The 22909-nt window shown below is 44.2% G+C and overlaps 2 protein-coding genes across 4 annotated transcripts in view; both read left to right on the top strand.

The window, feature by feature from the left end:
* The window catches only part of LOC129024733 (melanoma-associated antigen B10), a 152131-nt gene extending 140373 nt beyond the window's left edge, over positions 1 to 11758 (top strand). The window contains exons 3-4 of one of the 3 annotated variants that reach the window (XM_054471926.1): positions 6140 to 6289; positions 9850 to 10980. In XM_054471926.1, coding sequence (XP_054327901.1) covers positions 9899 to 10942 — 1044 coding nt within the window. In that variant the 5' untranslated portion in view covers positions 6140 to 6289; positions 9850 to 9898 and the 3' untranslated portion in view covers positions 10943 to 10980. Of the gene's footprint in view, positions 1 to 6137; positions 6290 to 9849 lie in introns of those variants that run through there. The other 2 variants (XM_054471927.1, XM_054471928.1) reach the window with 2 other exon arrangements.
* A 9052-nt stretch (positions 11759 to 20810) lies between these two features.
* On the top strand, positions 20811 to 22225 carry LOC129024734 (melanoma-associated antigen B10-like). Its single transcript, XM_054471929.1, is given in 2 exon segments — positions 20811 to 21284; positions 21286 to 22225. Coding segments are annotated over 2 exon segments (1044 nt in total). The 3' UTR covers positions 21856 to 22225.
* The last annotated feature ends 684 nt before the right edge of the window (positions 22226 to 22909 follow it).

A 22909-nucleotide genomic window follows, 5' to 3' on the forward strand; every position in this document is an offset into this window, starting at 1 on the left:
CCCTGCTAATGTGGTCACATGAGATTCCCCCTCAATTCCCTGTCTGGAGCGCTTTGGAATGAGGGAGTCAGCATCAAAACAGTTAAGCAGTGAGATAACAGGTCCTGCCAGAAGTCAAGGTGATGGCCCTGAATGTGAATTGAAAGAAACATCATCTACCCCATAAAAAAATGAAGCTCCATAGAGTCTGGACCTGCCAGTCACTGTATCAGTCCCAGTAAGATGCAGATAAGACTGGCAGTCTTCAGCAAAGGTACAGTCTAGTTACTTCCACTGATTCCTCAGGGGAAAGGCCCTTCAGAGAAGAGTAGCCTCATAGGATCCTTGAACAGTGTTCTCGAAGAGACCTACAGAAGCAACTTCCATAAAGTCAAGGTGATATCTTCCTGCTGGAAGATCACACCATCTTTCCTTGAGGTCACTTCATCACCTGCCATCTGTCTCACACTACTACTTGTTTCTGAGCAGAGTCATCATGCCTCGGGGTCAGAAAAGTAAGCCCCGTGCCTGTGAGAAACACCCCCAGGCTCGAGAAGAGCCCAAGGATGTGGAAGGTGCTCAAGTCACTGTAGCAGAGGAAGGAGAGTCCCTCACTTCATATCCTCATTTCAAAGATAGTCCTGAGAGGTTATTTGCTGTCGAAACACCCAGCAATGAGCAAGAGCCTGGGATAGCTCTAGCCATCACCACTGCTGCAGCTGTTTCATGCACAGCATCTAATGAAGGCATCGACAGCCAAGTTGAGGAAAGGTCAAATGCCTCACAGGCCCAGGCTACCACTGGGCAGTGCCCCAGAGGCCCTATAGATAAGAAGATTGCTATGTTGATGCATTACCTGCCGTACCAAATGCAAGAGCCCATTACAAAGGCAGATATGCTGAAAAATGTAATCCAGACGTACAAGAGCCACTTCCCTGAGATCCTGAGGAGAGCTTCTGATCACCTGGAGTTGGTCTTTGGCCTTGACGTGAAAGAAGTGGATCCCAACAAGAGCATCTATGTCCTTGTCAACAAACTAGAATTAGGCCATGACACAAGAGTGAATCCTAACAGAAGTTTGCCCAAGAATGGCCTGCTGATGGCCGTCCTGAGTGCGATCTTCAGCCAGGGGAATTATGCCCCTGAGGAGGAAGTCTGGAAGGTGCTAAATATGATGGGGGTATACGAGGGACAGGAGCACGTCATCTATGGAGAGCCCAGGAACCGCCTCACCAAAGATTTAGTGCAAGAGCAGTACCTGGAGTATCGGGAAGTGCCCAACAGCAGTCCTCCAAGCTATGAATTCCTGTGGCGTCCAGGAGCCTATGCTGAAACCAGCAAGATGAAAGTCCTAGAGTTTTTGGCCAAGATCCATGGTACAGTCCCCAGTGCCTTCCCATCCCATTATGAAGAGGCTTTGAAAGATGTGGAAGAGAGATCCCAAGCCAGAATTGCAGCCAGGGCCTGTACTGCTGCCACGGCCAGTGCGCGTTCCAAGGCCAAGTCCAGCAGCCTTGCCTGCTCCAAGTGAAGGCTGAGGAAAATGCTTTACTGTGTTTTTGAAGAGGACAGTCAGTGTTTCACTAGTGTAGGGTTGGCTGTGTCTCGTTATAACACAGTACATAGCATGTGTTCTGGGTAACTTGGATATTTAAACGTTGCTCCTTTTAATAGAAGGTTAAAGTAGCTTAAGAATCCAAGATTATAAGTGATAGTAAGTCATACATTTATTGATGTTTGTGAAGTTTTAGAGTAGAGTTTTACTATTTTATAGAAAAAAATGGGAAAATTTCCATCTTATTTAGTGATCTCCAACGAGATAACATAGTAGTGGATTAGTCATTTCCTTGGAAATATTTTTTTTAAAAAAGCAGTAAAATAGTTGGGATGAAGAAATAGAGGTAAAATGTAAGAGATGATAAATGCTTGCATTCCCTTATGTTTAGTCTGTTCTGTAAAATTAAGAGATGGATACTTAGATATGATTAGTTTATTCAACAATGTAGGAGAAGGAACATCATAATAAAACTGACTTCTTGCACACTGGCTCACTTATTTCTCAAACATTACTTGGGCATCTGTTCTTTGGAGGGAAGGCGCCATGCTGGTACTGGGAATGTCAAGATAAACAAGACCCAAGGGCACGCACTGAATTTTAGAATCTAAGAGCAGCTGTCATGTAAGGAAGATGGTGAGATATACCCTAAAAGTAAAGGATGAGTAAGAGAAGGTGGGAAGATCCAGATCAGAGCAGTCAAGTGAAAATGTCCTGAGGCAAGTGGGTTTGGGGCCTTAGGAAACTGCAAACCCTTCAGTGTCAGTCAAATTTGTTAGTCTGGATAGTGGGTTGGTTGAGGCTGTGGGAGTAGTGAGCAGGGGCCAGATCCTCAGAAAGACTAATGCCTAGAATGAAGAAGTGCTTTTAGCAGTTATTTTGAGGTAATAGATAAACCAGAAATAATTGTAAGATGGGAATGGAAGGTGTCTTGCATCCTTTTCCAGTGTCATTTTTCCAGTGCAGTTGGGCACAGCCCACAAACTGTTTTATGCACATCAGCTCCAGGGACCTTCTGAGAATCAAGGGTGACCTGACATGAATGTGCTCAAAAGCCATTTTACTGGCATTATTTACTCTGGCCTGGGAGAAACAGAGCCCACTAAACCCACTTAATTAAAAGGGCTTTTAAAAAATCTTGTACTTTAAGTTCCTGGATACATGTGCAGAATGTGCAGGTTTGTTATATAGGTATACGTGTGCCATGGTGGTTTGCTGCACCTATTGACCCGTCATCTAGGTTCCCTCCCCCTGCCCCTCACACCTCAACAGGACCCGGTGTGTGCTGTTCCTAAAAGGGCGTTTTTATTAGGTTGTCTTTAATATCATTTGGCAAACTCAAGTGAGGGCTAGATTTTTGATGCGAGTGAAAGAAATGAAAATAGGGGTGGTTTGGATGGAAGGATAGTTGAAGGGATGGAAGGAATTAGTCTTTGACATAAATTATAGGAGTCTTGAATCCAACTGGGGAAGACTACCCCACACCCGCAATAAATAAGAAGTCCTCAAATTTGCATAGTAAATAACTGAGTTTTACTTGCTAAGCGGCATTTTTGGTTGATTTGTGTGCTGTATCATAGAGTGCTGCATATTTTCGGACATCTCTTGCTTTAAAAACAATCACAGAGATTTTGATAGGGCCTGGGGTCAAACTAATAATAGTAACAAACGCTAGTTATTAAAAATGCAATAAATAATAGGCACTTTGCCCAGAGTTTTCATACATTACATACAACCCAGAAATCCTACAAGGCAAGGCTTATCAAGGTCACTTCACAAAAAGCCTGAGCCTCATAGAGCTTTGAAATTTTCCTGACTTCACATGGTTCATAAGTGTCAAAATTAGAGCCATAGTCTGAATTTGTTTAGAACCCACACTATTCCACTCCTTCCTGCATGAAGCAGTTGTCTGTCTTTTAATTCATTTCTCTTCTCACTACTGCACCGTGTCTCTAGGCAATAAAAAGAAGGAACCTGGGGCCAGTGTACTAAATCCAGATGTAATAAATAATGGAGAAAATGAGAATTGAACACCATTTGGGGACTGCCCATGGGCCTCATTTTCGTAGGGTCCATCCACCCCTAGCTCCAGGGTTCTTTGGGAGCTGATTTCGCCCGGGTGCTGGCACCTGGGACCAGATCCAGCACTTCCCAAATTACACTGTTCTTTCCTTGAGTCAGCCCCTGTGAGTCCTTGTGCCCAAATCTGGATCCTTACCTGCTGTCCAGCTCTTCCCTGCTTCCTTCTATGAAGGCTGCACCCTGCTCCCTATGGGAAAGAAAGCCCAGAATAACTTTCCTTCCTTTCTCCTGACTTAGAGCTTTCCGACTCCCTGCAGATGTCCTCTGTTTTGTCACATCACTCACTTGGAACTTCTCTGATAACAGCCCCTTCCATGTAATTGTTTACTTTAGCAGTGAACACTACATACCTGCTCATCTGCTGTGAGTAATTCCACCACACTCAAGATTTTTTCCAAGTCTGCCTGTGAGTCAGGTCAGACTTGGAACAGAATCTAACCTTGAAAGATAACTCTGAAGTTAGAGAGGAGGTGTAGAAAGCAGATGAAGTTAGAAAGAGAGGAGAATGTAATCTGGTGACTTATTTGAGACTAGCACTGAATCCATACGCTAGTAAGTGAGCTTAACTGAATGGTGAAAATATCAAAGCCTCTGTCTCAAGTGGTGGATAAGGAAGGACCTAGGAAATAACTGTGTATCAACCATGTCCAGAAATTGGATTCCTATAAATCCTGGTGTACTAGGAGCATATAGTAGATTTCTGTGCTGACATAGCAAATGCCATACAGTAAGACACTTAAAATAACATATTGATTAGATCACCCTTCTGTAGGTGAGAAGTATGGGTTGGTTCTGCTGGTTTCTTTGCTCGGGGTTACACAGGCCCAAATCAAGCTGTCAAAGCCTGGCTTCTTATTGGGACACACTGTGAAGAATCCCATTTCAGGCTTATTCAGGTCATTATATGAGGAACCCAGTTCTTTATGGTTGTAAGAGTGAGGAGTAAGTCTCCTTTCAGGCTATCAGTTGGAGCTATTATATTTTCTCCAGGTCTGTCTCTGGTCTTTGCATATGGGCCTCTACTTTTGGGTCAGACTTGGGACATTGAACCTGTCTCAGGCTTGGAATTTCTCTTAACTTCTCTCTCTGCTGCATATCTCTTCTGCCTCCAGATGGAGAAACTTCTCTGCTTGTAAGGGCTCATATAACTAGATTTGGCCCATGTAGGCAATCCAGTGTAATCTCCCTATTTTCAGGTCGGTTTCATAATTTTAATTATATTTGCAAAGTGCCTTTGGCCATGTAACATAACATATTCATGGGTTTCAGGAATGAGGATATGTGAATCTTCGTGGAGCAATTATTCAGCCTACCACAGAGGTAGAATATGTCTCTCTGGCAGACATGCCAGCTTTGATAAGAAAAGAAAAACCATAATTCGCGATCATTCTCCTGAATCTTGTCTGTATCTGCCCCAAGGGAAAATCCTGGTTTTTCATTGCGCCTAAGGGCACCTGTACATGTGCTCAGGTGTACATGTTCATCAGGTGGTGGGTAGCAGGACTCACAAGTTATGTTTTTAACAATACATCAAAAGAAGGAAGAAATTTTTCAGTCTCTTGAGATTATAGAGGTCATTGAAAAGGTCAGTGCAGAAAGGTGTTATTGAGTGCAGCGGGGTGAACCCTCCTTGCTGAGATTTACAGGATCGTTTTGAAAATTAGTGTGATTCTGGATTTGAAATTACCTGTCACATATAGACACCAGGAAATGTTGTTGTTTAGCAAAGATATTTGATATTCTCAGAAACTCCTCCAAGACTTAAGAAGGGTGTTTTCATAACAAATTTATAGTAGTAGCTTTTATTGAGCTTTTACTATTGTAACAGTTAATTGGACAGACTGCAAGTGCTCATCCACTTTGTGTCTTGCTTTCCATCCTTGGTTCATATGGAGACTACATTGCCAGTCCACTTGTAGTTTGGAAAGGTCATGTGACTACCCCCCTTAACACTGAAATATGAACAGTAACATGCTTTTCCCTTTCAGATCAAAGTGTTTGAGAGCCAGTCTGCCACCTCCATGCTTTCTCTTCCATGCTGAGATACGGAGCCACAGTATAGAAGCAGCATGGATCCCTGCAACATCTGACAGCAAAAAATCCCTATTAATTAATGTCAAAATTTATTTGCATAAGAGATAAACTTTTAGTGTGTTAAGCCATTCAGATTTCAGCCTTTTGCCATTACATCTCATACATACTTTATCTGTACAATACACAACTACTAATTCCATTGTTATTATTATTTAAATATTTTAATTACCAAGAAAATAGTGCATGTATTCTTGTTGCCAAAAATTCTAATACAGATAAATCAAAATTTCACTTCCTTGCTATGTCCCTCCAAAATTCAATACCTCCTCATATGTAACCACATTTTTTAAATCCTGCATGTAGTATTTTTAAATGTATTACAGGCTTTTTCTTATATACATGTATAACAAAAATACACTGTGAGGATTTTTTTGTTTTTGTTTGCTCCTTTTTCTTGTTAATTTTTATTTACTTGTTTATTTTTTTTAGAGACGGTGCCTCACTCTGTTGCCCCAGACTGGAGTGCAGTGGTGTGATCATAACTCAGTACAGCCTAGAACGCCTGAGCTCAAGCAATCCTCCTACCTCAGCCTTTCAAGCAGCTAGGAGTACAGTTGGGAGCCACTGTGCCTGGTTACTGTGAGTTTTAAATATACATTGATAACTGTTTACATATTGCTCCACAATATGCCTTAGAATTTTGATATTTCAATAACACATTTCTCTTTACTTTGAGAAGAAAGGATTTACTCAGAATGACAGGAAATGTGCCTTAACAAGAAAACCTCAATTAGTGAAGGACATCAGGAAAACTGGGCACTAGAACAATTTCCAGAATCCACGAGAGAGATCATAAGCTAAACAAAGTCCAGAGAACTCAGGGCACGGGGTAGTCAGGGATCTGTATCCAGAGTTCAGCATGGGGTAGCAATGGGACAAGAAGGAGTAAAGATAAGGAAACTGGTGGTGTCTTGGACAACTTTTCTGAATAGCCTTGGCAATCTCTGAATCGCCTTGGCAATCTCTGAATCATCATTACCAGCATGAAGTTGTAGGCTGAGCTGTCCAGAGGCATGCTCTGCTAGAGTGTTCCCTTCCCACTTCTCAGGCAGAGTGTGGCTTGCTACCCTGCATCACCCAGTTATGATATTAATTGATCCTGGGAGAGTTACATCTCTTCACTACTCTGGTGGTTCAGTGCACCCTTTCCAGTGTAGCAAGGTTGAGAGCTGTCTTGATGCCTATAAGAAAGAATGTATGTGGCCCTTGTATATGTGGCCCCCCTTGAGTATGTGGCCCTCCTACCACTGAGGTTGAAGCTGTGCAAATAGACATGATTGGTGATTAATGACAGTTAAAACAGGGCAAGTAGTACCAATGAGTAGTGGCATAGTGTAGATTCAAGGAGGGGGGAATTGGAGGAGGGATTTCCTGAGACAAACTACCTCACTGACTCTAACTAAAAGGCTGAGTGTCCATATGCCTTTAAAAAAGGATCCAGATGTTATCCCCAACTCCGAATACTTCCTAACATCACTGACTTCTTTGCAGAACAGAGGGCTGATTTTTTGTTGCTGTGTCTGGTGGCCTTTGTTGCCACCAGACACTGTAGTAGGGTGCTGGTTTTCAAGGCAAGTATTTCCAGAGTAGATGGAGAACCATTGTAGATGCTGCAGCTCCTTATTGAATTGACTGCAGGTAACAAGTATAGGTGGAGTCCAAATCTCTATCTTCATTACTGTTATAATCCTGACTTGATTCGAATCAACTGAAAATTTTTATAAAGGGGGATTCTGCACTGGTCATTTGCAAAGTTATCACATGATCTGTAGTAAAATTTACATGACTTCTCACTGTGAGGTAGGGGCATTGGACCGGGTGTCATTCTCAGATCCACAGAGGGAGGAGTCCCAGTCTCAAAAAGGAATAAAAATGAAGACCCTGATGAAGTTTTGAAAGAGTCACCCACTCCATAACAGACTGCTCAGCACAGAGACCACCCCTGCTGTTAACATTTCTAAGCCAATGCCTCGATGTTAGGCCCAGAAGCCTCCTCACTTCACCCTCTGTAGTCCAGGGATATGGGACTGTGGGGTGAAGTGGCTGGGGACGAAGGCTTTGTTTTAAAGCTGAATGACTCAGATCAGGAGGAGGAGTCGTCCCAGGCCCCCCAGAGTCAATGAAAGACCCCTATGCAACTTCTGTCAGAATTCCCCACTCCCACAAAACACAAGCCACCCCCTTACTTCTAAGAGCTGCACCCCTGCTCTCAGCACTAGGTCCCATATGGGGGTGGCTAGAATTGGCTTCCCCAACTTCTGACTCTAACTTCTCAGAAGAATGAAGGCATTAGTCTGAGCAGGGTAGCCTCAAACCAGCAAAAAAGAGAGTTCCAGAGATTTCCAGGTCCTGTCAGGAGTTAAGTTAAAGACCTTAAGTGAGATCTGAGGACACTCTTTATACCAGAAGAAAGAAGGGCCAACAGAATCCCAGCCTTGTGTAAGCCCTGGGAGGCCCTGGACAAGGATCCTCTGATGTAATGCCCTTTGAATTCCCAGGATCCTGGGAGGTGACAGCATTGAACCACGCTTTGGCATCAGACCAGTAGAGAGCAGGGTTCTAGACCTTCCAACAGTGATGGTGAAGACCCTGATATTTGAGGCAACTATCCACACCAGATCAGAAGGGCCCCACAGCATCCAGGCCTCTGCTTTCAGGCCTGAGAAGCCCATGAATGGAGTGGCCAGATATAAAAGTCTCTGAGTTCCACCTCTGGATTTTTAGGGAAGTTAAAAAACTGGTGCCAGAGGGAGGTGTTAAATCAGCAGAGGGAGGAGTTCCAGGCCCTGCTAGGAGGTAAGATAAAGACCCTTTGTGAGGTGTAAGGGTAATAGCTATGCCCTTGCTGTTAGTGGTAGCCAACCTTGGGCAAAAAAAAAACCTCTTATATAGCACCCTCTGAATTCCCTCTTTGGAAATTCAAGGAGAGGACAGCATTGGACCAAGGTTACGGCCTCAGGCCAGCAGATAAGAGTCCCAGGCCCTAACAGAAGTAAAGGTGAGGAAACTGAGTGAGATCAGAAGGAACCACCCACCACAAAAGAGAGGGGTTCATAACAGAGTCTGCCCCTGCTCTCAGCCCAGGGAGGTCCCAGGTTGGAGTGGCTATTGTGACACTTTCTGAATTCCATTACTGCTTTCTCAAAGAAGTGAAGAGGTTTAGGTTGTCAGAGGAGCTATTTTGAGGCCTTGCCAAAAGGGAATACAAGGATCTTGAGTGAAGTTTGAGGGGGACTTCCACTCCAAAAGACGGGCCCCATGGATTCATGACAGGTCCAGGACAGGGCCTGATGAAGCACCCTCTGAATTCTGCTGAGAACTCAGGGAGGGGAGGGCGTTGGACCAGAGTGTCAGCCTCTGGTCAGCAGAGGAGGAGTCCCAAGCCCTAAGAAGAGTAAAAAGAATCCTGAGTTCTGAGGGAGCCATCCACCCCAGATCAAAAGGGGACAGCACAGAGTCCCATCTATGCTGTCAACCCTGAGGGACTGTGGGGTAGATATGTTAGGCTGAGGTCTCTCTCACTTTCTCCTTTTGTAACTCAGAGATGTGAGGGCCTTGCTCTGAGGGGATAGGTCTCAGGCCATCACAGGGTGAAGTCCCAGGGCCTAGCAGAAGCCAAGGTGAAAACCCTGAGTGAAGAATGAGAACACTAAGGATCCCAGAATATAGAAGGTCCTTCAGAGCTTTTCTATTGTAGTCATCCTGGATGTCCTCAGGCAGGTGTGGTCAGATGAGTTTCTCTTTCAGTTTCTCTACCAGGGTAGCAGGGAAATGAGGGGACTGAAATGAGGGGTCAGTAGAGTAGAGGGATCCCAGAACCTGCCAGAAATCAAGAGGACAGTTCTGAATGTGAACTAAGAAAAGAGTCCCTACCCAAGAACAAAGGGGCCTCCACAAAGCCTGGACCTGCCAGGCCTGGCTGTCATCACCCAGTAAGCCCCAGGCAGATCTGGCAAGTGGCATCCTAAAACACACCCTAGTTATTTCACAGAGTACTCAGGGCAGGCAAATCAAAGAATAGGGGCCTTGTTTTTCCTTGAGTAATGCGCCAAGAAAACTTTCAGAGGTGGCCGTCAATAAAGCTAAAGTTGTATCTTTCTGCTGAATGGGCACACCCCATTTCATCTTCTCTTCTCCAGGTCACGGGATCACCTGCCCTTTTGGCTGCTGCACCTGAACAGAGTCATCATGCCTCGAGGTCAGAAGAGTAAACTCCGTGCCAAGGAAAAACGCCGTCAGGCCCGAGGAGGGCTGGAAGATTTGATAGATGCTCTGGCCATTTTAGAAGAGGAGGAAGAATATCCCCCCTCTGCCTCTGCTTGCTTGAAGGATGTTTCCCAGAGTTCACTTGGTGGGACATCCAACAATCCCCATGGACTTTGGGAAGCCCAATCCACCAGCACATCTGCTACAGCTGCTTCACACACAAGACAACCCGAAGGAGTCAGCCACCAAATGGAAGAAAGGCCAAGATGCACACAAGATCTAGCAGCCGCTGATAGCTTTCTCAGAGGCCCTGTAGGTGAGAAAATAATTATGTTGGTGCATTACTTGCTGTACAAATACCAAATGAAAGAGCCCATTACAAAGGCAGATATGCTGAGAAATGTAACCCAAATGTCCAAGAGCCAGTTCCCTGTAATCCTGAGGAGAGCTTCTGAGCACCTGGAGCTGATCTTTGGTCTTGACCTGAAGGAAGTGGAGCCTAATAAGCACATCTATGTCCTTGTCAACAAACTAGATCTAGGCTGTGATGCAAAGCTGAGTGATGAAGCAGGCGTGCCCAAGACTGGCCTGCTGATGACTGTCCTGGGTATTATCTTCACAAACGGCAATTGTGTCGCTGAGGAGGAAATCTGGAAAGTGTTTAACATGATGGGGTTATATGATGGAATTGAGCACTTCATGTTTGGGGAGCCCAGGAAGCTCCTTACCAAAGATTTGGTGAAAGAAAATTACCTGGAGTACCAGCAAGTGCCCAACAGTGATCCTCCACGCTATCAATTCCTATGGGGCCCAAGAGCCCATGCTGAAACCAGCAAGATGAAAGTTCTTGAGTTTTTGGCCAAGGTAAATAATACAGCTCCCAGTGAATTCTCAACCTGGTATACAGAGGCTTTACAAGATGAGGAAGAGAGAGCCAGAGCCAGAGTTGCAGCCAAGGCTCGCATTAGTGCCACGGCCGGTGCACGTTCCAAGGTTAAGTCCAGCAACTCCTCCCAACTGCAGTAAAGTCTGAGGGAGATTCTTCACTTTGTGTTTGAAAAGAAATCCACATTTTGCACTGTGGGAGGTCAGGGTGGGACTGGAGACAACACAGTGAATAACATGTTTGTGTTAATGTTCTATGTGGTGGCTTGGAATTTTTTGAAGATGTTGTTCCTTTAATAGATGGTTAAAGTAGCTTCGGTATCTAAGTTTATGAATGACATTGCTCAAATTTTTCTGTATGTGAGATTAAGAGTAAGCGATTTATTGCTTTATAAGTCTAATTGGGAAACTCTCCATTTATTTAGTGATCGAAACACAATAGCATGGTAGTAAATTAGGCATTTCCTAATTCAATGTGAAATAATTTAGGAGTGTAATAAATGGCATCAAGGAATAGAGCAAAGAGGGTCAGGTGCGGTGGCTCACACCTGTAATCCTAGCACTTTGGGAGGCCGAGGCAGGCGGATCACGAGGTCAGGAGATCAAGACCATCTTCGCTAACACAGTGAAACCCTGTCTCTACCAAAAATACAAAAAATTAGCCAGGCGTGGTGGCAGGTTCCTGTAGTCCCAGCTGCTCAGGAGGCTGAGGCAGGAGAATGGCGTAAACCCGGGAGGCGGAGCTTGCAGTGAGCCGAGATCACACCATTGCATTCCAGCCTGGGCGACAGAGCGAGACTCCATCTCAAAAAAAAAAAATAGAGAAAATAGTAAAAGATGGCTAATTATTACATTCCCTATTGACTTTTATTCTGTTGTTATGTAAAATTAAAAGATATATGCCAGGATATGCTTACATTATTCAAGAATATATAATTAATTACATTGTAATAAATTAGACCTTTTGCCCATTGGTTCATTTGTTCCTTAAACATTAATTGAGCATCTGCTCTTTGGATGGCCTTGTGCTAGGATGTCAGGATAAGGAAGATCTACCTCTGCTCATTGGGTTTTAGAATCTAGGAGTAGATATTACATAAGGAATATGGTGAGATACCCACTAAGTCCTAAAGGACAAGTTAAAGAAAGTGAGAATGTAGGAAGAGGGTTATCTAGATGACAGCATCAAATGTAAATGCCTTAAGGCAAGTGGGATTGGAGGTTTGGGAAACTGAAAGTCTTTCAGTGTGAATCAGTTGTGTGTGTATTTTTTTTTTTTTCCTCACTCTTGTCACCCAGGCTGAAGTGCAGTGGTGGGAATCACAACTCACTGCAGCCTCAACATCCTGGGCTCAGGTGATTCTCCTACCTCAGCCTCCTGAGTAGCTGCGACTACAGGTGCACGCCATCGTCCCTGGTTAATTTTTTATACTTTTAGTAGAGATAGGGTTTCACCTTGTGGCCCAGGCTGTTCTCCAACTCCTGGACTCAAGCAATCTGCCTGCCTCAGCCTCCCTAAGTGCTGGAATTACAGGTGTGAGCCACTGTGCTTGGTTGGTCAGATGAGGCTCTGAGAGTGGTGAGCAGTGGCCATCCTCTCTGAAGACATGTCCAGGGTTGAAACACTAAGGTCTGGAATGGACAGGTAGTTACAGCAGTTGCTTGGGCTCATGGATAAAACAGAAAGAAATCTTCACCTGGGGCAGGAATGAAAGGTTTCCTGTGCACTCCTAACTCCAGTGCAGTTGATCACAGACCACAAACCATGTGTTCTATACACATCATCTCCAGCAAGTTTCTGAGAAATAAGGGTAATACTGTCTTAACATGGGATGCTCAGAAGCCACTTTACTGACACTCTTTGCTCTGGCCTGGGAAAGACAGAGCCTGTGTTATTTTATTTTGTGTTGCTATAATAGAATGCCAGAGACTGGGTTACTTTTAAGGAAAAGAATTTTTTTCACAGTAGTGGAGGCTGGGAAGTCCAAGATCAAGGTGTTTGGTGGCATCAAAGGAGGGATGTCTTGCTGGGCCATCCCATGGCAGAAAGTGAGGCAGTGAGAAAGGGAAAGCGAGAGAAAAGGGGACCAAACATACTTTTTGAAACAAACCCACTCTTGTGATAAAGGTATTAATCCATTTATAAGGGCATATCTCTCATGGCCTAATTACTTCTCATCAGGTCCTACCTCACAATACTGTTGGATTGCCTTTTTGGGAGACACATTCATATCACGGCAGAGTCCATTCCATTAATAGGGTATTTAAACTAGATTATCTTGACTGTAATTTGGCAAACTTAAAGCAAGGGATAGGTGTTTTGATGGGAGTGAACGAGGAAGTCCTTGACACATTTTCTAGGAGCATCTAGCTGAGCTGCATCTAGCTGGGGAAGATTCTCCCAACACATAATATAAAAAATGTATATCCTCAAAAAGATTCTTATCAAGTAAGTAACTTCCTCTTGGTAAGAAGCGTTTCGATTGATTTGGTTTTCCATGTCTTAGAGGGCTGCATATTCTCTTAATATCTCCAGGATGAAAAATAAATTAAAAATTTCCAAGAGGGGAAGGTTGGTAGTGTTAGCAATCTAAAATATAGTAGAAACAACTGTTAGTTATCAAAAACCCAGTACACACTAACACTATGCCAGCTGCCCTACACAAATAATTTGCATTGTAAAAGTCAGACTTCACAAGGTATACACTAGCCAAAGAACAAAATGACTTCTTCAAGCCCACTTCACAAAGAACTTGAGGCTCACAGAATTTTCGAGTTCACATATCACTGACAAGGCTGAGATGAGACCTCCTGGTCTGAATTCCTCTACAGCCCACATTGTTCCAGTCCTCTCAGCCTGAGGCAGATCTTAGGTCTATTAATTCATTTCGCTTCTCGCTACTCCACAATGTCTCTCAGACAAAGAAAAGAAAGACCCTGTGGCCAAAGCACTAAAAGCAGGCTCTAAAAAGGAAGGTGGAATGAGAATGAGACACAATCTGGGACTGTCTGTGGGGTTCATTGGCCTGGAGTCCTCCCACCTTTAGCCCGGATTCTTCCAGAGCTGACTCTGCCCTGGTCCCTTCAAAAGGGTTCAGTCCAGCACTTTCCCACATTACCGTGCCCTTCCCCTGGGTCTTCCCACTGTGCCCTCCTGTCCAAACTGGAACTGACCTGCTGGCCAGCTTTACTGTGTCCTTCTCTGGAGCCTGCATTTGCTCCCAGAGGAATAGACAGCCCAGACTTGCCTGCCTTCTCCTGGACATAGAAGCTTCCAACTCCCTAGAAGCCCCACCCCTCACCTTGGATTCCCTCTAACAGCAACAGCCCATTCTGTGTAATTGTTCACTTCAAATAGTGAAGCTTAGACACCTCTTCATCTCTGGGTGCCTCCACCACACTCAAAGTGTTTTCAGATCTGCTGGTGAGGAGAGTCTGATTTGGGATAGAATCAACTGATATTTTATCCTGAAGCAGAGATATAATCCTGAAGTAGAGAAGAGGTTTTAGAAAGCAGGTGAGATTAGAAAAAGAGGAGGTTTTAATCTGGTGACTTTTTGAATGTTGCTACTGAATCTATACACTGATGAATGAGCTCAACTAAGTGCCAAAACTCAGAGCTTCCCTCCTAGGTGTTAAATGAGGAAAGACCAAGGAAATAACTGTGTAGCAACCATCTGAAGAGAGTGAATTCTTACACATTCTGTAGTCTTTCCAGAAAGTTGTAGTAGTTTTCTATGGTAGCTGTAACACGTTACCACAAATGTAGTGGTTTACAACAGCACACATTTATTACCTTTGTAGGGTTTATTGTCTACGTTTCTGTACGTGTGAAGGATGGAATGGTTCTGCTAGGTTCTGTACTCAGATTTTCACAAGGCTCAAATCAAGCTTTCAGCTGGCAGTCTTCTTATGAGACTCTGAGAAGATTCTCCTTCTGAACTCATTCAGGTTGTTGACAGAATCCAGTTATTTGTGGTAATAAGACTGAGGTCCTATTTCCTAGCTGACTATCAGCTGGAGCTGGCAGGCCTCTCTCCAGTCCTTGAATGTGGGCCCATACATTTTGAGTCAACACTTGTAGGTTGAATTCCTCTCACACTTGTAATCTCTCTAACTTCCCGTCTGCTGCATCTCTCTTCTGCCTCCAGCCAGAGAAAGTTCTCTGCCTGTAAATTCTCATGTCATGATATCGGACTTTCCTGAATAACCTAGTGTAATATTTTTATTTTAAGTTCAGTTACATAACATTAATGCTTCTGCAAAGTGCCTTTGGTCATATAACAAAGCATATTCATTTTTCAAGGATAAGGGTATAAGCATCCTTGTGGAGCAATTAATTATTCAGCCTACCATTGATGTAGACAATGTGTCTTTGGCAGTGCTTTGATAAGAAAAGAATAAAATAATTCACCATAATTCTCCTAACTTTTGTTTCTATCTGCCCCAGGGGAAAATCCTACTTTTCAGTGTGTGTAAAGACACACTGCACAAGTGTTGAGGTGTGTTAATCAGGTGGTAGTAGAGGCTCCCAAGGTATTATTTAGACCATGCACTAAAAGGAAGAATAACATCCTCCATATTTTGAGATTATTGCAAAGGTCAGTAGAGAAAGGTACTATTTTGTGATGAGAGACAAAGGATCATCCTTGCTGAGATTTTCATGGCTCTTTAGAAAATTGGTATGATCCTATATTTGAAAACAACTGTCACATGGTACACAGTAGAAAAATTTCCCAAATTGCAAGGCAATTTTGGCCTTCTCAGAAACTTTTCCAAGAATAGAGATTGTTGTCAAAACAAAGTTTCATATTTGCTTTTTATTGAGCACCTAATAGGTAATAGACTGTGGGAGAGACAAGTTTCCATCCACTTGTTTTGCTGTCCTTCCTGGGCACATGGGGAGACTATATTCCCCGGTCCATTTGTTGTTAGAAAGGGCCACTGAAATATAAACAGAAGCTATGCTTGTCATTTTCAGGCCAAGGCATTTGAGAGTCAGTATGTCAGTTCTATGCTTTCTGGTCTATTCAGCAGCAAATATGGAGCTCTCATGATGAGATGTGGTGCCACATGATGGAAGTAGCCTGGATCCCTGGGTCCTCTGACAGCGAAGACCCCCTGTTAACTCACATCAGATTTTATGTGCGTGAAAAATAAACTTTTGTTGTGCTAAGACTTTAGGATTTCAGGCTTCTTCCATTACATCCACTAGCAGTGACTATCAGAATATTGCACAGTTACTATTTCTGTTGTTAGTTTTACTCGAATATATTAATTACTCAAATATTCTTGATGCTTAGGAAAATTCTAACACTATGGATAAATCACAATTCTGCTCCCTTACTCTGTTCCTCCAAAATTTTTTCCCTACCAGAAGTAACCACCATTAAAAACCTTGAGTCTTTTATTTTTATGTATATTCTAGGCTTTTTTCTTATATACATGTGGTAGGAAAATATATTGTGAACTTTTAACATATATATATATATACTGATGTACATTTTGTTGTACCTGTTGCATTTGTCACTAAATAAAATGGATGCAGGAACTTTCTATGAGAGCACATATAGATCCACCTCACTGTTTAAACTACTACCAAGAATTTCAAGGGACATATGTATCATAATTAATTTAACGATTCTTCTACTGATGGATGTATAAGGTGTTTTCCATTTATTGCTATGACTAATAAGATTGAAATAAACATTACTGAACATGACTTCTTGGGTAAATGTAGATGTTTTATTACAGGAAAGATGTAGAAAAGTATAAACTCAGTTAAAATGGTAAGAATGTGGTGATTGTCAATTTTTTGACTATTACTGAACTTTCATTCCAAAAATGTTGTATACTCTCACGGGTGCTTTATTTGATAAATTTTAAATTTTGGGGAAATGTTTAGCCAAGTTGTATTGTTTCACTGCTATTTCTATTTTAATTTCCATTTTCTAAGTAGATTGAACAGAAAATGAACTTAATCCCTCATCCATACAAAGTGAGACATCGGTAGGGATGTCTTGAGCACTAACATTTCTCTGGGCATTTGCTTTAAAATTCTCCTATGTCAAGAAAACATTTGTCTTCACTTTGAGAAGAAAGAACTTGGTCAGTATGACCAGGGTCCAGAAAAATGTGCCCTGCCAAAAAAACCTCAGTTAGTGAAGAACATCAAGAAAACCGGGGACTAGAACAATTTCCAGAACCCATGAGAGAGATCACAAGCTAAACCAAGTCCAGAGAACTCAGGGTAGGGAGTGGTCAGGGATCTGTATCCAGAGTTCAGCATGGGATAGCAATGGAACCAGAAGGAGAGAAGGTGAGGAAACTGGTGGTGTCTTGGACAACTTTTATGAATAGGCTTGGCAATCTGAATCATTACCCACATGAAATTGTAGGGTGATCTGAGTACGCAGATCTATTGGATGAAAGGCCCAAAGGCATGCTCTATTAGACTTTCCCCTTCCCACTTCTCAGGCAGGGTATGACTCGCTCCCCTGCATCACCCAGTGATGATATTAATTGATTCTGGGAAAGCTCTCTTCACTACTCTGGTGGTTCAGTGCGCCCTTTCCAGTGAGAATAAGAAAGATTGTATCTTGTAAGGGAAGATCTTGTAAGGGAAGATAACAATCTTTCTTATCAGTCATCAAGACAGCTCTCAACCCTGCTACAAGTGGGTGGGAAGCTGTACAAGCGGATGGGATTGGCGATTAGACAGTTAAAACAGGGCAAGTACTACCAATAAGTAGTGGCACAGAGTGTGTCACTGCAAGGAAAAAGAAACTGAAGGGGGAGTTCTCTGAGACTAACTACCTCACTGACTCTAAGTAAAAGGTTGAATGTGGACATGTCTTGAAAAAGGATCCACATGTTATCCCTAGCTCAGATTGCCTCTCACTTTTCCTGCCTTCTTTTTACACCAGAATAAATATATCCTTCAGCTGTGTTTGCTGGCCTTTTCCCACCAGATACCAAGTGGTGTAGGGGGCTGATTTGCTATGCAAACATTTCCAGGGTGAATGGAGAAGCAGTTTGTAAATGGTGTTAAATTGACTGGGGGTGACAGGTATACGTGAGACACAAAGAGATCTCTTTATTATTGTAATTACCCCAACCTGAACAAATTGAAAACAAACAAAAAAAAATAGTTTCTGTACTAGCCACTCTCAAAATGTCATCACCTGGGCCAAGCACGGTGGCTCACACCTGTAATCCCAGCACCTTGGGAAGCCGAGGTGGGCAGATCACCTGAGGTTCAGGAGTTTGAAATTGGCCAGGCCAACATAGTGAAACTCCATATCTACAAAAATTAGCCGGGCATGGTGGTGCGTGCCTGTAATCCCAGCTAGTCAGGAGGCTGAGGTGGGAGAATCGCTTGAACCCTGGAGGAGGAGGTTGCGGTGAGCCGAGATCACGCCACTGCACCCAGCCTGGGCGACAGAGCGAGACTCTGTCTCAAAACAAAACAAAACAAAGAAAAAAGTCCCCGATCTGTAGCAAATGTAATAAAATCTAAAACTATGAAGTGAAAACTGTGGACCACTGTGTCAGACTCAGGCCAGCAGAAGGAGGAATCGCAGACCTAATAGAAGTAAAGGTGAGGATTCTGTGTATATTTCTGAGGAAACCGCCCACTGAAAACAGACTGGCAGCACAGTGGCTGGCTTCTGCTGTCAGTTCTGGGAGGCACTGGCATGGCTGTGAGGCTCAGGAACCCCTTCACTTCGCCTTCTGGAAACGAGGGTGATGTGAGTAGGATGCCGGTTTAAGGCTGGTTAACTTGGTAACTAGAAGGCGACCTGGCCGGGAGTCACTAAAAAGCCCCTATGTGAGTTCTAAGGGAATCGCGCAACCCAGAACAGTTATCAACCCCACAGCGCCTCGCCCCACTGCCAGCCCCAGAAATCCCCAAACAATCTTTCCTGGAAGTGTTTGCACCCCGATATCCAGCCGCGGGGTCGCAGGAAGTGAAAGCGTCCGAGAGCGCTGGTGTCCAGTCGCCTGAGGGAGGAGTTCCAGATCCTGCCTGAAATTAAGTAAGGACCCTGAGTTAGATGTGGGGGACCACCCACTCCAGACTAAAGGGGCTCTGAGAGAATTCCCTCCCTGCTTTCAGCTTCCATAGAACCCAGACAGGAATCTCTGATGTAGCGACCCCCGAATACCTTTTAAATAGTCCCTGAGGCGACTGGGCGGGTGAAGGTATTGGACGGAGGAGACCGGGCGAGTGAGGGTATTGGACTAGAGTGTGGGCTTCAGACCAGCAGAGGGAGAGTTCCAGGCCCTAACAGGAGTAAAGGCAAAGACCCTGAAAGAACAGGAGTAAAGGGAGTCCCCCTTGTCCGCCCTGTTTTCAGAACAGAGAGGCCTCGCAAAGTCCCGCCCTTGCGGTCAACCTTGGGGAGGCCCCAGATGGGGGCGGAAGGACCTGAGGCACACGGGCTTTCGCCTGTGGTGTTTGAGGGAAGTGTTGGGGTGAGGGCGGGTGGCATCACTCACTTCAGTCGAGGGAGGAGCTTTGAGCCCTGCCTAGAATTAAGGTAAAGATCCGGAGTTAGGTGTGAGGGGACCACCCACCCCAGACTAGAGGGGCTCCCAGAGAGTTATTCTCCTGCTTTCAGCTCCGATAGAACAAAGACAGGAATCGTGGGAGGTAGCGACCTCTGAGTACCTCCTAAATGCCCCCCGAGGAGACTGAGCCGGTGAGGGTATTGGACCAGGGTGCGGGCTTCAGACCAGCAGAGGGAGAGTTCCCAGCCTCTAATAGGAGTGAAAGGGAAGACCCTGAGTGAGGTCTGAGCGGACCCCCGAACCCCCGAGCAGAGGGGCCCTCACAGAGCCCTCGCCATACTCAGTCCTGAAAAGCTAAGGTGAATGAAGGTGCATTGATGCAAGGAACCCCGACTTCTGCCTCTGGTGTCTCAGGGAAGTGAATGCCTTGGAATGGGAGCAGAGTGATGTCAAGTCAGTAGCAGGATGATTCCCAGACCCTGTTAGGGGTTAAAGTGAGAATATTGAGTGAGGTCTCAGGGAACCACGCACCCCTAACAAAGGGAGCTTAACAAAGCCGCACCCCTGCTGTCAGCCCAGGGAGGCTTTGGGCAAGGCACTCCCTCATGTTGTACTTGTCGGGGGCTGGGTGGGAGGGTGATCAGGGAGATGAGGTCTTTAGTCTGAGAGGGGCAGCTTTGTGGCATTAGAGGGAGGAGGCCAATAGTCTTCTGGAAGTCTGTGTGTGGACACTAAGGACTGAGAGGACTACCCACCCCGGAACAGCAGGGAGTCACAGAGCTCTATCCAGACCTTCAAACCTGAGTGAACCTGGAGGAGATATATTAGGCTGTGGTCTGCCAAATATTCTCATTAGGGCTTTCAAGGATGTGAAGGCTTTGCCCAGAGGAGATCGCTCTAAGGTCAGCAGAGGGAGGAGTCCCAGGCCTTAGCAAAAGCAAAGGTGAGATCACTAAGTGAGGACTGAGAACACTAATTACCCCAGGATAGAGAGTCCCACAGAGCTTGGCCTGTGCTTTCATCTGTCTCTCTGTCTCCAGGCAGGTGTGGTCAGATGAGGTTTCCCTGAATTCACCTTCTGGGATCACAGAGAGATGAGGGCTTTGAAGTGAGGGGTCAGCATCAAAGTAGTAGATCAGAGGGACCCCAGGTCATAACAGAAGTGAGATAATGATCCTTAATGTGAACTGAGAGAAAGACCTCCTGCCCCAGAACAGAGCCACTTCTCTAAATCCCAGTAAGTCCTAGGCATATCTGGCAAGTAGTGACAACCTAAGTCTTAGTTAATTCCACAGGTTCTTAGGGAACAAGCAGATCAGGGAATAGGAGCATTATGGGATTCCTAGAGCAGTGACTTCAAGGAAAACTGCTGAGGCGGCCTTCAATAAAGTCATGGAGGTGTCTCCCAGTTGAAGTGACCCAACCATCTCATCCTCTTTCCTCTAGGTCACAGAGCTCACCTGTCTAACTGTCTACTACCCTGTCATAAGTCATCATGCCTCGGGGTCAAAAGAGTAAGCTTCGTGCCCGTGAGAAACGCCGTCAGGCTCGAGAAGAGCCAGAGCCTCTGATGGGTGCTCAAGCCACTGCAAGAGTGGGAAGAGAATGTTCCTCCTCTTCCTCTGCTCATTTCAGGAGTACCATCCAGAGCTCAAATGCTGCCAAGACAACCAGCAATCCCCATGGGCCTCAGAGAGCCACATCCACCACCACTACTGCTGCAGCTGTTTCATATGTAAGATCTAATGAAAGCACCAACAACCAAACAGAGGAAAGGCCAAGATCCTCACAGGCCCCGGCTGCCAACGAGCACATGACCAGAAGCCCTCTAGATGAGAAGGTGTTTATTTTGGTGCATTACCTTCTGTACAAGTATCAAATGAAAGAGCTTATTATAAAGGCAGCTATGCTGAGAGATATAGTCCAAATTCCCAGGAGATACTTCACTGAGATCCTGGGGAAAGTTTCATTATCACCTGCAGATGGTCTTTGGACTTGACCTGAAGGAAATGGATCCAGATAGGCACATCTATTTCCTCATCAACAAACTGGTACCAACCTATGATGCAAAGTTGAGTGATGACAGACGTGTGCCCAGGACTGGCCTGCTGATGACTATCCTGGGTGTGATCTTCACAAATGGTAATTGTGCCACTGAGGAACAAATCTGGCGGGTATTGAATGTGATGGGGTTATATGAGGGGAGGAGGCACTTCATTTTTGGGGAGCCCAAGAAGATCATCACCCAAGATTTTGTGAGAGAAAATTACCTGCAGTATGAGCAAGTGCCCGACAGTGATCCTCCATGCTATCAATTTCTGTGGGGTCCACGAGCTCATGTAGAAACCACCAAGATGAAAGTCCTAGAGTTTTTAGCGAAGATCCACGATACTGTCCCCAGTGCCTTCCCAACCTGGTATAAAGAGGCTTTGAGAGATGAGGAAGAAAGAGCTCAAGTCAGACTTGCAGCAAGGGCTCGCATTAGGGCTGTGGCCAATGCACGTTCCAAGGCCATATTTAGCAGATTCTCCCACCCCTAGTAGAACTGAAGACATTTTTCGCCTTGTGGTTGAAAGGAAAAGTCCACATTCTAAGCTGTGGAAGGTCAGGGTGGGATTGGAGGCAACGCAGTGTATAACATGTTTGTTTTCTTGTTCTATAATAAGTTCCTGGATAGTTTTTTCAAAATATTGTTCCTTTTATCAGAAGGTTTGAGTAACTTTAGAAACTAAGTTTATGAATGACATTACTTAAACATTGCTGTGAATGTAAGAGTTTTATTATTTTGTGAAACAAATTAGGAACATTCCATATGGCAGTAAATTTGTTTTTTTTTTTTTTCGGAAATGTGAAAGGACGCAGAATTGTAATAGTTGGGCTCAAAAGTGGAGAAAAAATAAAAGACTGTAAATTGTTGGTTTCATTTATCACTTTTAGTCTTTTTTTTTAATAAAATCCATTTGTATATACATACCTGGATATACTTAGTTTATTCAAGAATGTAGGAGAAATTAAATCATAATAAATTAGACCTCCTTCTCAGGGGTTTATTTTTTCCCCAAATAATAATTGAGCATCTGCTCTGGATGGCTTGTGTTAGTACTTGCAGTGCTAAGATAAACAAGAATCATCTATACCCATAGAAATAAAAGCCTTGGAGTAGCAAACATGAAAGGAAGATGGTGAATGGCTTAGTTTAGATTGCTATCACAAATTATAGATTGGGTGGCTTAAAGATCAAACATTTATTACTCATAGTTCTGGTAGTTGGAAGACTGAGATCGAGTTTCCAGGTCAGGTTCTCAGTAAAGTCTCTCTCAATGCTTAACAATCTTCTCCTTGTATCCTCACATGGTAGAGAAAGCTGTGGTCTCTTCATCCCTTCATAAGAGCACTCATTCATGAAGGCTCTACCCTCATAACCTAATTACCTCCCCAAGGCCCCACCTCCAAATACCATCACATTGGGGATTTAGGGTTCAACATGTGAGTTTTGGGGGGACACAATCATTCCATCCATAGCAGTGAGACAATCTAACCAAAAGGACAAGTCAAAAGAAGGTGTGAGGACTTTGGGGTTTCAGATGAGCAGCT

This window comes from Pongo pygmaeus, chromosome X (assembly GCF_028885625.2).
Source record: "Pongo pygmaeus isolate AG05252 chromosome X, NHGRI_mPonPyg2-v2.0_pri, whole genome shotgun sequence".
Lineage (NCBI taxonomy): Eukaryota > Metazoa > Chordata > Mammalia > Primates > Hominidae > Pongo > Pongo pygmaeus.